A 15,456-nucleotide genomic window follows, 5' to 3' on the forward strand; every position below is an offset into this window, starting at 1 on the left:
TTGGGGGGTCAGGGGGACTTGCTTGGTTTCTAAGTCGGATCAGTTGACTGATAGATTTCCAAGAACAGCCTCACAAACAGCTGGGAGAACTGAGCACAGAAAAAGGAACATTTCCAGTGGAAAATATTCCAATGGGCAGGACCACAGGGCAAGATGGGGACGAGAGGAATATCTTTAACCATCATTGTCTGTGAGCCTCTAGTGCTGCAGCTCTAGAAGTTACAGCCAGACCAATGGACCAACTTGGTAGTCCACAGGACAAGGATAATGATGAGACCGAGGGAATGACAGGATGGGGTGAGGAACAGGAACACGAATAGCCCTTACAGTGACAGTGGAGGGAAGGGAGGCATGCAGAGTGAAGGAGAGTAACTGGAAAGCTTAGGGAGAGCCTTCACACGGTCTGTGCCTGCTTATCCTGCTGTGAAGCAGAACGGATCACATCACTGCCTGCAGAAATCTTTGGGCAGTCCTTTGGAAGTCCTTTTTGAAGGCAGAAGCAAGTGGTGCTCGGGTACAACCAAAACCCATGCCTAGAACAGATACCCTCAGCAGAGCTCATCACTTTGTTCCGATGCCATCGGATTAACGATGCAGTCTTTCCATCACCGGACCATGTTCCCCATATCGGTGAGCTGCAGATAAACTTTTGATATTGTTGCCACAGTATTTTAGCACTTGTCAAAGGAAGATGCCAAGGTAGCCCTTGCTGGTGTATTTGCATTTGATGTGTTCGGTGGATTTTGATCGACCATTGAGTAGCTGGGTTCCATCTTTCTGGAGATGTCAGGGAATTGTTCAGTGTAGTTCTTCATCTCCTCTAAGAGTTTCCCTGTGCAGTCACAAGGATCTTTTCTGTGCCTGTTCTTTTTCAGCAAGGACAGGACTGCATGATGCTGATGATACTCAGATCTTAGGTGAGGGCAAGCAGACTCAACGCATGGGCCAGGGCTACAAGGACTACATCATTGGGACCTTGCAAGACACTTAGCTGTATCTCGATTCCCTGGTCACAGGGAAGAGCATTTCCTTCCCTTGTGCATCATTTTTGCCAGCAAAGACATTCTGAGCATCCCTTCCTGATGCAGCCCTTGCCGCAGTAATCTGTTCCTTAGTCACCTTTCGGTTGGGTTATTGCAGTTGTGCTGCATGGGGTCATGTTCAGAAAGTCCCGTGTGGCTAGGTGCAGCTGCTCGCTTGCATAGCCACTCATCACGGGGGGTAGCTACACCCACAGTTTTTCTTGCTGCACCCCTCCGTGTGTTCCTTTCTGGTTGCTGGCTGGTGCTTCGCTGCTTCGCCTGCAAAGCCCTGCTTGAATTGGGATCCCAGCTGACTCTTCCCATGCTCGGTCTGCATACTGGGGATGTTTGTGAAGGCTTGTAGGGGCAGAAGAAGAATCACAGTAGGGCATCTTTCTGGTGGAATTTTCTTTCTTGGTACAGTAGAGGCCATGTTAATTGACTTTCCAAGCACGTTGCAAGTATATTACACACAATGACATTTGAGGAGGGAATATATGGCTTTTTTTGCTGTCTTGGGAGTTTTTCTGGATTCCCTTTGTTTGGTATTTATTGATGTACACTTAAAGCTCATATTCTTTATTATAGGAGATACTGAAGCTTTCTCAGGCATCCCAGTGCTTCTTAATGTAAGGCCCTCTTGCAGCAACTTGCAGATTGGACAAACTTTTTCTCTCATACTGAATTTTTATATCCTGATTGTTTCAGTTTGAAAGAAAATACCTGCCAAAACAGCTTAGTAGTTCTTAAGTGGTTAGAAGAAAAAAAAGTGTTGTTTTTTGGGTTGAAAATTTCTTCGTGTGTTTTCTTTGAAATTTAGCAGATGGGTTTTTGTCATAAATGTTCTTTTTGCCATCGTGGTGAAAATCTTCCCAGATATGGCTGAGCTTATATGCCTTTGGGAAAAAAAATATAAAAATAGCACTCTTCCCAAATAACAATTCAACATTTTACTGGTCACATCTCCTCTCCAAGAGTCTGTTGGCACTGGGCAGAGAAAAGCTTTCTTCCCTTTTCTCCTGGTCTCAGCCCACAGCAGCGCAGACTGCGGAGGAGAGTCTCACTCTGCCCCCCAAGTCAGAGCACACTTGAGACAAAAGGAGCTTCTGGATAATTTAATCACTAAAAAAATTAAATCTTTGCAGAAGTTAGAGGTGCTGTTATTTTTTCAAGATGTTTCCATTGTTGGGGCAGAGGTGGCTTAACTCGAAGTCTGCCTTCTGCAAGCTTTGAAGTCTCAGCCCAACCAAAGGTGGCCAGAATTTTTAATTTGGGCAAAACAGTGTATTTCTCATCAGCCAGCTATTTGGAAATGGGAGAAATATATTGTTAGAAAATTTCTCCATGACTTTCACATTGAAAAAATGCAAAAGGGCCCAGGACTGGAAACTTTGATTCCACATGTTAAAGCTTGAGAGAGAGGGAAGCAACTGAAAACAGAGTCTCAGAGAAGTATGGGGAAGCCTTAGCAATAGGTAGTAACATCAGCTTCATCTGTAAAATGTATTGTTGGAAAAAATGTACTGGCTAGATTGTGCAAGGGTTAGCCCAAGGCTGTGTTAATGAAGAGTAAAGACTATTGTAATATATTTTACGCTGAGACTTAATTAAAGTTGAATGAACAGCTTCAGTTCTCGCACTTCCTCATTTCTGATGCCTGAGAGCTGTTCCTGCAGTGACACAATTAATTCATCGTCACTGTGTGAATGATTTTGTTTTCAATGGGGAGGTTAAGGAAGAGGAAGAAGTGAGAGCTCCTAGGCTTCAGGAGCATCACGTGGTGGAAAAGCGAGGGAATTCACAGAAATTACAGTTTCTGCAGAGGAAAAACTTCTTGCCCCCCCGGTGCCTCCTGGCAGCCCACAGGAAATGGCAGAGAGCTGGGGAAGTGTCTTTCCCAACCAGAGGGTCCCAGAGGCTTCTGCTTCTTCTCCTTTTGGTGTGTGTGATTGCTTAGTGTGGAAACAGATGATGGGACTTTTTCATTGGTTTTCCGAAAAACTGTCGCTGTCTGAGGTGAAGCATGAAAAATTCCAGCCTCAAAGTTTCGTGCGTATGAAAATAGAGAATGATAATGAAATCCTGGTGTAACTCAACTGCAGTGAGCTTTTCTGAACTTTTACTGTTTTATAATGATAATTTGAGGGTGCTATCTGTTTGCTAGGAAATAGCAGCATAAACCAAGAGGCTGAAGTCAATAGAGTTATTTTAGATTTACACTGGTGTAACTGAGACTGGAGTTTGGCATTTGGCGCTATAATGCTTTTAATGGGCATTTCATTAAGAATTAGACCAAAAATATGTTATTAATAAACAGCATTTAATTTAGAACCCAGCTGTTGGGTAAACAAACAAGCAACACACGAGTGTTTCTTTCAGAAACACATTGGTGTTGGCTATCCTTGTATGAATCCAAAGCAGCGCTCCAGACTTCAGACAAGATAGTACAAGGCATCCTGCCAGTGTCACTGTAGGGATAACAGTTATTTCTGATAAATAGCTGCCCTGGGCCATTTGGTGAAGGCTGAACCGCAGTCTGAAGAGATGGTGACAATGAGGCCATGCAAACCTTGGTTTCATTACTCCTTCCACCTACCAAAATAAACACCAGGGAGCTACTCTTGGAGAAACCGAGAAGCTCAGCAGCCTTATGGGTAGCGAAAGTAGCTCAGCATGGTATATCTGAATTGCCCGTTCTGATCATTATTGTCCCAAAGAGTCATTAAGAGCGAGTCCCGTACAGCTCTGCAGTAGGGGGATTGCATGTTCTGAGCTGTTTTGCTGCCAGAGGGTGGGAACATTTCCTTTACTGTTTCTTGAAGAGGACAAGAGAGGCTGGGGGGGAAAGAGTTAACAGACCTACTCACAGGAAGCGCGCCGAACTCCCTGTGCATCTCTTGGTGGGTCGTTGCAATGGAAAAATAAACAACTCAGGAAGTCAGGAATTTCCATAGCATCCCAGATCAGCACTCCAGTGTGCACAGTATCCTGTCCGCAGTGGAGCCAGATGCTTCAGAGGAGGATACAAGCATCCCTGCTGTGTACAATTACGGGATATGAGGAAGGATAGCTGAATGGGTAGGGCACATTTTAAGACCTTGCACTCAATATTCTGTCTTGCCACAGATCTGTCTTGGGCAAATCTTTCTCCTCACCTCTTGGAAGAACAGCTGTCAGTTCAGTGTGTCAGCTCGCTAGGGAACTGCCTCTCTGGTCATGCCTGGGAGCAATCTCCTAAGTGATGTGCAGGGCGTGCATGCCCTGACCTGGCTACTGCTTGCATCTCCCTTGAATCTGTCTTGCTCTCTTGCATTCTCTGGTGCCCACATCTCCTTGTGGAGGAGAAATACGTTCACAATACGTTCACATTTCTGAGAAGCTCAAAAAACTGCTGGTAGCAGTAGGTAGGTGAGGTCTTTACCTGTTACGAAGCACCTTGGACCAGAACTTTGTAGGCTAAAGTCAGTGAGAATTAGGCATACAAATAAGTTTAAAGATAACCCTGATCTGAGCAGAAGGTTGCATTAAATGACCTCCAGAGGTCCCTTCCAACCTCCTTCTATGAGACATGAGTGCACTGTAACGTAGAAATGATTATCTCATATTAGGACTGCGTTCAGCCTTACATCAGTGACAAAAGCTAGCAAGGTTAGATCCCAAATTAAGCTGCTTAGTAGCTGTTTGTGTAATAAACTCTCCAGCACCATAGCTGCCAGAAGAGCTGGCCAGGTTCACTGTGTGTGGTAATGAGGGTTATATGTTGCACATAAGGAGCATCTTCTTCTTAGAGCCCAGCTCTCAAAGTTGCATCCGGATGACAAAAGGAGTTGTCCTCCCCAGCATCAGCAGCAAGGGAAAGGTTTTCAGGCAGAGCCAACATGTAGGTTTGTAGACGGGCGCAAGTCTCTTCTAAAAGTCTGTTCCCAGATGGGAACTGGTGTGTACTGAGTGGTTTTGAAAAATCTAAAGCATATTTAAGTGCTTGGGGTAGAAAGAAAAAGGGAACCAAGCTTTTCTTAAGGTCTTATCGAAACAGCTGGCTGTGAGCCCTTGAAAATGTGGAGTCAGGCTGTTTTGAAGACTGGGTCCGTAATAAATGGCATGTAATGTATCTCCACTTAAATGTGCTACGCATGTCAGTGCTGGGATTTATTTTTGTTTCCCAAGGTCTGAAAAGTTCCTTCCTAAAGATCCCTGCAAATTTCTGCACAGAAACGACATTCAGAACCACCACGTTCAAGAATTCCGTTTCTGCTGAGCCACAGTATAAAATCATGGAAATCTATCTTGAATGGATAGCATTTGAACATTGTCCCTACAGCACATACACCATTTATCCCCTCTTTTGTAGTGTTTAGGGCCTGTGGTTTTGGAACCAAGTAACAGGACTCGCTGTATCTTATCCTGCCTTATTTGTTGCAGACCGCATTTTGTATGCAAGGAAACAACAGACAAAATAGCCTCCAAAAGAAAGGAAGAATGAGATAGTTTCCTAAGTTGTCTTTGCCTGAGTTGGCAGCTGCTCCACTTCATTCAGCTTTTTGTTCCCCAGTGAGTGCTGTGCGTGTGTAGCAACAATGGGGTGATGCAGTTACACCGCGGGCTCATGGCGGAGTTCCGTCAGATCCATTCATAAATACAGCCTCGGCCGGCGCGCCGAGGAAGCCAGGGCCCCTGAGGAACCGGCTCCGCAGCCCCGGCATCGCCGCCGCAGGAACTCACGGGCCGGCGATGGGTAGTCTGGTCGGAGCCTTGCCCCCGACCTCCGGCGGGGAATCCTTGCTCAGCTCGTACAGCTTTGTGTAACACGGGCAGGTTGTCGCAGCTTTTATAAAATCACCTTTTTTGATAAACGCTCGCAGCGTTTGTTACGGCAAGGTGGATGCACAGGTTTTCACAGTTGCAAAGCATACTTGTTAGAGATGGTCAGTGTGAAATCCCAAGTCACATCAAAGCAGGGAGTATAATTTTGAGCATGGCGTCTGCCCCTGGATCACCCTGCCAGTGTTTTGGCTTTACTCTCACTTTTTCCAGTTCTGAAAACATTGTTCTCTCCTGTTGCTATGAGAAATACCCACACGAGCAACAGGAAACCAGCAAACGGACTGTTGAAGCAAACAGTGGAACTGAATCTAGAAAGTACACCGTTGAAAGTGCTGAAAAGACCAAAAAATTGCGGAGAAAAATGTGACATCTTTCAGATGCCTGATGTTAGTCATCTTATATATTGCATTATTACAATAATGTAGCAATAGTAAGTGGAGAAATTCTGGCATAGATGTGATTTCATTTTTTTATTTTTAAAGTGAGATGTCCTCGTTTGTCCGCACGAAATACCCTCTGGAACAGCAAATTACTATTTTCTGTACTTGCAGATGGAAAAACAGAGACATAGACCTTTATCTGTAATTGATGCTATTTGTTACAGTAGCAAAAATAGACACATTTAGGAGGAAAAATATTTCTGGTTTTAAACTGCGTCCATTAGATGTGACATCACTGAGATACAGTAAATGTGGTAAATGGGCATGATATTCCCACAGCAGCTTTTCAGGCTCTCATTTTGGAGAACGTCGGTGAGCTAAAGGGCAGTGCTCAGCGCACGAAGGCCCCGCTTTGGGAAGGAATCCCTGTTTATGTCAACGATGAAGCATGTGCTTCAGAGAGGTTTGAATTGGGGCCTGAATGTGAACCAGCGGAGGAATCCAGATGTCTTTTGTACTTCGGAGTACAGATCACACGTTTCGCACTGGAATTTATGTAAATTGCATCTCTTTAATGCGTGTCTGATTGCTGCTTTCTGCGATTGTCCAAGCAATGCATACATGACCGGTGAAAAGTTTTGTCACTTCAAATATCTCCAGCATCCTTTCCATTTATCATACCAGGTCCCGCACCTAAAAACAGTCCTTTTCATGTTTCCCTTTTGCAATCAGTTTTAAGAAAGAGGAAGAGATCTTTATGGCAGTCATCAGGGGCGTTAACAGCTATTTGTGAAGTAATTAATGTATATGTGGAAAACCAACCACCCTGTAACACAGGAACGCCAGAAAGGCTTTTGCAGCGTTCCCAGCTTTGGGACTTTGAGCACGCAGCAAAGCACGCAGGGTTTGGATCCAGGCTCCTAACTCTGGTCAGGACATGCAGGAGCATCAAGAAGTATCCAGTAGAGTTATAGCTCGGTATTTTGCATCATTTCTATGCATGTGTTATATATAACAACAGTCTTATTTTTACTCTTCTGCTGCTGGTTGTAAAGGAGAGAAGGGTTGCAGTTTGGCTTTTGAAAGCCCTTGAGAAATGACTCACTCAATCACTTGGCATGATTGTCCTCAGCCTTGTCACTGCAAAAGATTTCATGACTCTGCCTTGACTCTTCATGACTGTCTTCACAGCTCTGCCTTGCCATTGGCCTCAGCTCGGTGCAGCTTGGGCTGTGGTAGCGATGGCAGGCGTGCCGATCCCTGCTGACTTCCCTGGGCTCACCAAGCTGGGCTCTTGGCAGCTGGATATCCGTACGTCCCAGGTGGGACTTGGGTACGGTGTCGCTTCTCTTCAGTGGTTTCTGACTGGTCTGATCAAAGCTGTTCTGCCAGCGCTGGCCTTACTCTGTGGTTGCTGATGCACAACGCCTCACCATAAAGCTAAGATCTTGTCAAGGGTTTAAGTGATATTTAAATTTAATAGAATTAAAATGAATTAATTTGGAACTTTGTTAAACAGTAGTTTTGCAGACTTTGGTTTCTTCCTTCAGTGCTGCCGTAACGCATTATCTCTGGACACCGGTATTCCCAAATGAGTGCCATCTTGAATGGGCAAAGGCAAGGTTCAGGCCAGTTTCCGTGTACCCATTAGGAGGCTTGCTGGGGTAAGCTTGCTTCTTTCTTCTCCCAGGCAAGACCAAAACTGAGAAGCCAATGGGGAATCTAAAAATCACCGTACAAAAAGCTCCGTGTCCTGAGGCACTGTGGAAGAGACCGGAGTGAAGTTCATCACTTCTGCGCAGCATGCATCCCTGCCTGCCGGAGTCGGTGAGCGGCAAAGCTGCGGTGGTTGCTGGCACAAGGAGTGCATGGTCTGGCAGACCTGGCTGTTTGTTATGTGGCCGGTACGGATCCAAGGGTGCGCTGTCGTTTCTCATCCCTGCCTGGCTGTGAAATGAATGTGGTGGTTTAGTCGTCGCGGGAGTAGGTGCAATAAATGCACAGCTGCAGTGCCCTTACGCTCACAGAAGCTCTGGATTGATTCAAAATGGGGAAGGAGAGAAAAGATGCATGGCTGAGATAGTTTACCTTTGTTGTGATAGCACTCCACTATTGGCATTTGAGAGACGTGATCTTTTTCTTTGTGGAGAAGGCAGTGTACTGTGACTTAGTTGCTGCGGCATCTGATGCAGAGACCGTTGTCATCCAAAAGGTACAATCAGTCAGCTTCCATTTGGCTGGGGTGCCAAGGAAGACTTGCAAATGGCTAGGTGGCAGAAGCCCGAGCTATGTTACAAGAATACCTATGAAATGTCTTTTCAATACTCTCCCTTTTTTTTTCCTTTTTTTTTTTTTTTTTAAATTTCTCAGTCCGGTCATGATCTTGCAAGATGGAGAGGACGTCTTGCAGCTGTTTAACTCAGTAAAGCTAAAGAGACAGGCTGCATGGGTCGTGATGAGGTAGTCCCGGAGCTCAGAGCAGTCAGGACTGAAAATCCCAGTAATTACCAGTGCAAAGCGAGAGCCTCTTGGTTGAGTTGAGTGGGATGCCTTCCCTAATAGCTTGCCAGTGGCATTTTCATAATAGCATGATCAATGTCAGTTCAAAACTGGAGGCTGAGGGGGGCAGTATAGGGTATCTAGATCATACAGGTGTTGAAAAGTTCTAAAAAATGTGTTGTGTATAATATTCTGCATGATCTTTCCTAGCGCTTGTGCTTTCTTTCAAGATTGTCATGCATGGAAACTGAAATCCTCAATTAGTATTAACTTGGATAAGTAGATCCTGCCATAGGGCTGCTGATTCCTCCTTCCAGTCATTTTCACTGCCAGCATTTCCATCACAGCCATGAGGGTACTCCTCATTGGACACAGAAAAGCATTGCTTTTCCTTCAAATGCATTTCAAGTGTGCTAGTAAAATCACCCAGGGATGAAAAAGTTTCAGAGAAAAAAAAAAAGAAACCCAGAAGTAAATTGCCTTTTTAGTTCTGTACATGCTGAAGTAAAAATAAAACTATGGAATGGAAAGTACCTGAACTATTTTAATCGTTAAAACTACTAGACCATATAGAAGAATGGGGAAGTTGATCCATGTGACACACACTTAAAAAACTTTTTTATATAAACAACAAAGGCAACCCTACAATATTCTGAAGGAATGGGCCAGTCCCTGTGTTGCAAAATTGAGGGCTATCACTTCGGTGCATTATAGTTTTCTGTCAAGGACGATTTGCTGAAAATAGTGTAGTTCATATTTTTTCTCTTTTGAGATGTTTTTTAAAGCTTTAATTTTCTATTGTCAGTGCTATCTAGAGCTTGAAAAATGAAAGTCCACCAGTAAAATATGTACACATGCAGCAAATCACATGAAACTTGGAGGGGTTAAAACCGCTGCATCGTGGGAAGGCCAGGCTGTTTGTCCTGATAGGTTTTTTGTATTTTTTGTATTGTGTCACTTAACTTTGGATTGACAGCAAGTTCCAGTGAAGAAAACAGAGTGGCAGCCCCTGCATCTATAAAAGAAGTCACTTGCTGATTCACACCATGACAGTTGGGCTGATAAGATACTCATAATAAATACTTTTTATTTTTTCCTTTCACCTGAGATTACTATCCAGCTGGTGCACTTCATATGTCTTAAAGCTAGTTGCAGACTGAGACAGTGGTTCAAGTGCACAGCAGATGTGGGTTTAGGATTTTTCCTATAAGAGTACAAGCACTTTGCTCATGTGTCGTGTTGGCCAGGTGTAAACTTCTTCTGCCGATTCCAGTTTATTAAAAAAGCCATTGATGGGTTAAATTGCCATCTCATCTGGCGTAAAACATGTTGCTCAAATCTGTCCACAGCACTCTGACACCGTGCTGTGCCAGGTATCATCTGTTGTCCCGCGGGTACCACGGTGAGTAAAAAATCCCATCGCGTGAGTGAGCAGAACACCTCGGCAGAAGCAGCGGCGCGGGCCCGTGCATGGTGCTCAGCAAACCGGGGTGGTTGGCTGATCCGGTAGTGCACGGAGCCAGGATTAATGATTGCATGGCTGCAGCCTCAGCTGGATGAGTTTGTTGTATCTCCGTTATCGGTACTGGAGAGTTTGGGCTGCATCTGCTGGTGCGTTCCAGCTCGTTTTGCTGCGTGACTGAGGTTCACTCATGAATCTGGCATTTGGGTTGGTTTTTGTTTTAATAGATTTTGATTGTAGAACTTGCCAGCCTGCAAAATAAGGGTTTCACCAGTTTTGGGTTGCGCTGGCAAGGCAATTTCAGCTCCTGGATGGATGCTTCGTAGAAAAGAGTAGTTAAACAGAATGTATTACTCAGCTTAATTAAAAAATAAAATCAGTATGCAAATAGCAACTTCTGTTTTGGAAGCTATTTCATGTGGAATGCAACATGCTGGTCAGTTTTCTATAGTTTTCTTTGTTTTAAGGAATTCAGTGGTATGTTATTTTAAGTTCAAAACATAAGTGTAGACCAGAGCTAACACATCACAGAATAAATACATCAGTGGCTTGTGGATCCCTGTATGAAACAAAATCCTCGCAAACTGTGACAGTTCCAATCTGGGCCCCTTTATGGGTTTTATGTACAAAATGAAGACATCAGAAATGAGTGATTTCTGTATAGGAGTACCTAGAGATTTTAGCCCCTTCATAAATTAAATGAAACGTTATATTGACCATCAGATTTTTTTTATAATAACAGTGTAAATGATCATATATAAGGGTGTTTAGAAACAGACAAAGCTGGCTCCAAACGCTCAGGCCTTATGTTCCGTGTGTCACCACCCTTCCTTCCCCAAGCCCAACTGCAAGGAAATTGCCTCATTAAGCTCTCCAGTCTGAAGCTGCTTGTAAAAAATCTGGCTTATTTTCGGAAGGACATACTATTTTGAAATTGTGCACCACTGTGCTTTAAAAGAAGAGATTCTTACACCAAAAAAAAAAGTGCATTACAAGTGTAGGCGGTTACAGGAGTCTCCAAACTGGTGCCCTTGCTCTTTCTTCCATTTGACAATGCCTTGACCCTTGAAGTGACTTTTTGCCATTGTCCTCTCACAAACAGGTGAATGCTGACAATGGCCCTAAAACCCACCCAAGCTAATAATGGGGGATTTTTCTTTTATCTGAAGTTTCTGGTAGCTTTTGGCAGCCAGGTACTTTGGAAGAAAGGCTGAGGAATTTGTCTAGCCCCCATGGTTAAACAAGCAGTTCCGGTGTTAGGAAATCACTAAGCCCCCAGTAATACAAGAGCAAGCCCCAGCTATAAAAACGTTTACCTGGTTAAACAAAAGTACATATTCTTCCCTTAAAAAAAAATCAGCTTTGCCAGCAGCAGCAGGAAAGTGGCGACAGACAGAGAAGCCCTTCTCCTTGCTTTTTGCTAAAAGGCAAGGAAGGACCATAAGAGGTGAGGGATGCTATAACCTTGCTTGTCTGTCCCAGATCTGATCTCCAGGAGCAGGAGGCCAGCAGACGGCAGTCCCCAGCCGACGGGAGCGTAAGCAGGGACGGGCTGCTGCCCCGTGCTCTGCCTGCTGGGCAGCTCTGGGAAGCCTCGGTTTAGGCATGGTTCTGAGCCCCACGGACATTCACTGCTTGCAAATGGTTGTGACTACGCACTGGCTGTGGCAATGCAGTGGTGGTGCCCTTGAGATACCTCTGATCTTCCAAGAGCATCGCTCCTGCTCACAGAGTGTCGGGATGAATTCCAGGAGTGACAGAAATCGGGGCATGCCCTGGAGGTGGCTACAAAGAGCTCGGGGTGATCTCTGCAATGCGTCTGATGCAGGAGTTGTTCCAGCGTATGGGCAAGGACTGGCGCGACCAAGAGCAGGTTGCAGCACTCCCTTGCTGTACTGTGGGCCACGCTGGTGCCTGCTGTGCTCCGTGAGATGAGGAACCTACACCCCGTCACCTGAATTCAATGTTCAGTGCTCCCCAGGCCATCTTAAACCCTCCGTGTCCCAGCTTCCCAGCTTTAGCATCGTGTTTCATTTGTGTTCTGGCTCCACGCCAGTGGTAATGGCACAGACGTACCATTTTTCCTATAACCTGGTTTCCAGAGGAGGGAAACATGGATGCCTGGGCTGGCAGGGATCTCCTGTGCATCCCTGCAGGGACTCTCCTGTGCTCCGCCGGGCTTAGATGCAAACAGGGATGGCAGTTGCCTTCCCCCAAAGCACAGACCTCCTCGATCATAAGGGCTCTGAACAAAGTCCGCCAGACTTAGCAACACCTCCGAGTGTTCATAGACTTTTGCAGCAGCGCTGCAGCTTGGCTTCGGTCTTCGCATAGGCTGAGGAGACAGGTCTGCTTGTGAGGATCTGTCTCGCAGGTCTGGTGCTGTGGGAGCTGAGCACCAAGCCTTCCGTAAGCGTTCCTGAGCGTGGGCAGTATGCACTTTTCTGAGCTGTGTATCTTGGCTAACCTTGGGCTGCATTTCTTGAGGATATCAAAAGATCTCTGACCCCTCCCCTCTATGTGCCATGCCGAATCCTAATTATACTTAATCTTCTCAAACCATGATTGAAAACTTTAAGAGTTGGTTAATGTCGGTAAAATTACCTGTTTTCCTTAACCCTTTCCTTGGACACAGCAGCCCTTTTTTTTGTTGTGGGTTCTCCCCTTCCATAAAAAAGCCAGCCTGAGGCAGAGGGTAAAGCGTGGGAAAGTTTAGCTCCAGTGGCTGAGACTTGAAAAAGAAAAAGTTGCTAGCAGTGAGAAACGTTGCTTATAGTGGAGCTTCACTGAGGTAGGCACGGTACTGCAAGCCGGTTAACGTGACCACAGCTCCTTTTTAAGGGCAATCCCACAGTCCCCGTCTCTCGGGACAAAAGGCGAACACGGGGAAGGCTCGGTCTGCCCACCGCACGCACACAATGTTGCAGCAGAGGTTTTTCATGTCACCGTGCCTCGTACTCTGTTCACTGTGGCGTTACTAACGGCACTGAGGGAACAAACTTCTGAGTCAGATTGCAGACAGGTAGCCCAGATACTCAGGAGGTCTCGATGACACCTCTCTCTGGCTTTAGCTGGTGCGATCCACATCACTGTGAATATTTTTGTCTCTGATACGGTCAGCATCTCATCCAACCCACTTTTCCTGGGTCAGTTTGACAAGCCATCGCTCCTGGCCTCTCTTTGGCAGGTGCGCCTTCAGAGAAAGGTTGTGGCGCTTCATTATGTTAAGCAGGACTGTTTCACGGCAAGGAGAGGACACGATTTCGCAGCTAGCAGCTGCTGGCTGGTAGCCAAGAGAAATGGGTGTTTGTGACCCACCGGAGCTAACTGCGCGCATCACGAACGTAAATGTCGTCAGCGGAACAGATACTCGGCATTTGACGTGTTTTCCCAGTCTGGCTAGTATGACAATTTAAACCTCCATACATGAATATTTCAAACTCTCCTGAATAACCTGGTATTGAGTGTAGAAAGTGGGCGTTGTTGGTCAGAGCCCAGCTCCCCGGCGTGGCAGTCGCATCCCATGCTCTGTTCCCAGGCAGACGGACGCAAGCGCGCGTGGGACCCCGTGGAGGTCAGCGTCCAGCTCTGTTCTTCAGCTCCCCCGCCTGGAAGTGGGAATGGTGATGCCGGGTCTCACCGCCCCGGCCAGATGCTGCCAGGGCTCTGTTTAAGATACTCTGCTGTAAAGCTCCCTGCTTCCAAAACCTGTGTTTCTCTGCTGCCTGAAGTCTTTGGCAGAAGACCCAGCTCTTACACAGACCGTGGCTTCAGTGAGTTTACAGTATCAGCACCTTTTTCGGTGTTGTAAGATCACTCCGTAGGGCTGCTTTTAGAAAAAAAATTCATCGTAGTACCACCCGCCCAGCTACACAGTGTCGTATTGATACTCTCACAGTCCCAGCACGCTGCACATAATTGTGTTGTGTTTATACAATCACAGCTCGGGTTTTATTCTTCAGTTTCTGCTATAACCAAGTGTTTGTTAATGTTTTCTCACATGTCTTTATTTTTAAATAACCATATTATTTGGTCTTCCAGTGTATTATCAAGAATGTGGATCATCCTGTAATACTTTAGTGGTCCTCTTCATCACTGTGTCTGGCTTCAGTGCGGCAAATCCCTCACATTTGTTTATTTGTACTTCATTATTTTTGTGGGACTCCTAATGTATGTGTACAGGGCTCCCAAATTTGTGTTGCTGTACTGTATCCTGCTCTTTCTCCAAGTGGTGTGTAGTATAATTTGTAATGTAGTGGTCTCTGAGGCTTGGCTGTGCATTTTGGATTTGCATCTTTTTCTCTTAGCTGTCTTTGCTTTAATGTCTTCTGTGAATTATTGCCAGCAACTATTCCTGGAGCTGTTAAAATAGTCCTGCTCTCAGAGCGAAGGTACACCTCCTCCTCCTCGTCCTCCTCCTCAGCTGCTGAAATCACTTTTCTTCTCTGGAATGCGCTCAGAGAATGATAACATGGCTGCATGTTTGGGGCTGCATCATTCATTCCCCTTGCATGAATTTTCACAGATAGACAGACCCTTCTTTTGCCTTTCCCTTGGAGACCCAAATGCATGACTGATAAAAACTCAGTGACAAGAGCACTGCGATTTTCAGGGACCTCAAAACTTCTCCTTCACTTCAATTTACCATCAATTTGCTTGACGGTAAAACTGAAATGCTTCTGTCTGCGTGATTTTGGTATAGCACGCGTTTGTTATTTGAGGAGAAAAATGCAGTTTATTTGTAGTGAAGGCCCACCCAAGTCACTTTACTCTGCATAGGAGAATGCAAAAATTCATGTACCCCATGCTTCATTTTTTTGCAACACTTTGGGTTCCTGCTCAAGAAGACCACACAAATGAGCAAGAACAGGTAGAATACTAAGATTTGGAGAGTTTAATAAATACGTCATTGGCATTGTTTAACCCAGGGAGTTTGTACGCAGTGATGACCTGTGAGAATTCAAGCTCGCTTTCTGTCACAGCAGACACACCTCAGGAATACCAGAATGATGCTCTTCCAACTTCTGCTAGCTCAGTAAGGAAAAAAAACCCCAAACCTACCTCCACTAACAGCTCAATTTGCTTTCTATCCTTTAGGACTGCCTTAAAGCTTGTCAAGAACAGATCGAGGCGGTGCTAGTAAACAGCCTTAGGCAAGTCCGGCAGCAGCAACAGCAAAGCAATCCTTCTAAGACGGTGGACGAACTGGACCAGGCCAGCACTCCCACAGATGTGAGAGATATCAACCTGTGAGGACATCGGCACAGAA

The 15,456-nt window shown here is 45.5% G+C and overlaps 1 protein-coding gene across 3 annotated transcripts in view; it reads left to right on the top strand.

Annotated features, from left to right (window-relative positions):
- The window catches only part of CCND2 (cyclin D2), a 39,073-nt gene that overhangs the window by 19,662 nt on the left and 3,955 nt on the right, over positions 1-15,456 (top strand). For all 3 annotated transcript variants that reach the window (XR_008574163.1, XM_054803792.1, XM_054803804.1), the window contains one exon: positions 15,285-15,456. This exon is cut by the window's right edge. Coding sequence is in view for 2 of the 3 variants with exons in the window: in XM_054803792.1 (XP_054659767.1) it covers positions 15,285-15,440 (156 nt within the window). In the remaining variant the exon portion in view is untranslated. The remainder of the gene's footprint in view (positions 1-15,284) is intronic.

Source organism: Grus americana, chromosome 1, assembly GCF_028858705.1.
Source record: "Grus americana isolate bGruAme1 chromosome 1, bGruAme1.mat, whole genome shotgun sequence".
Classification (NCBI taxonomy): Eukaryota; Metazoa; Chordata; class Aves; order Gruiformes; family Gruidae; genus Grus; species Grus americana.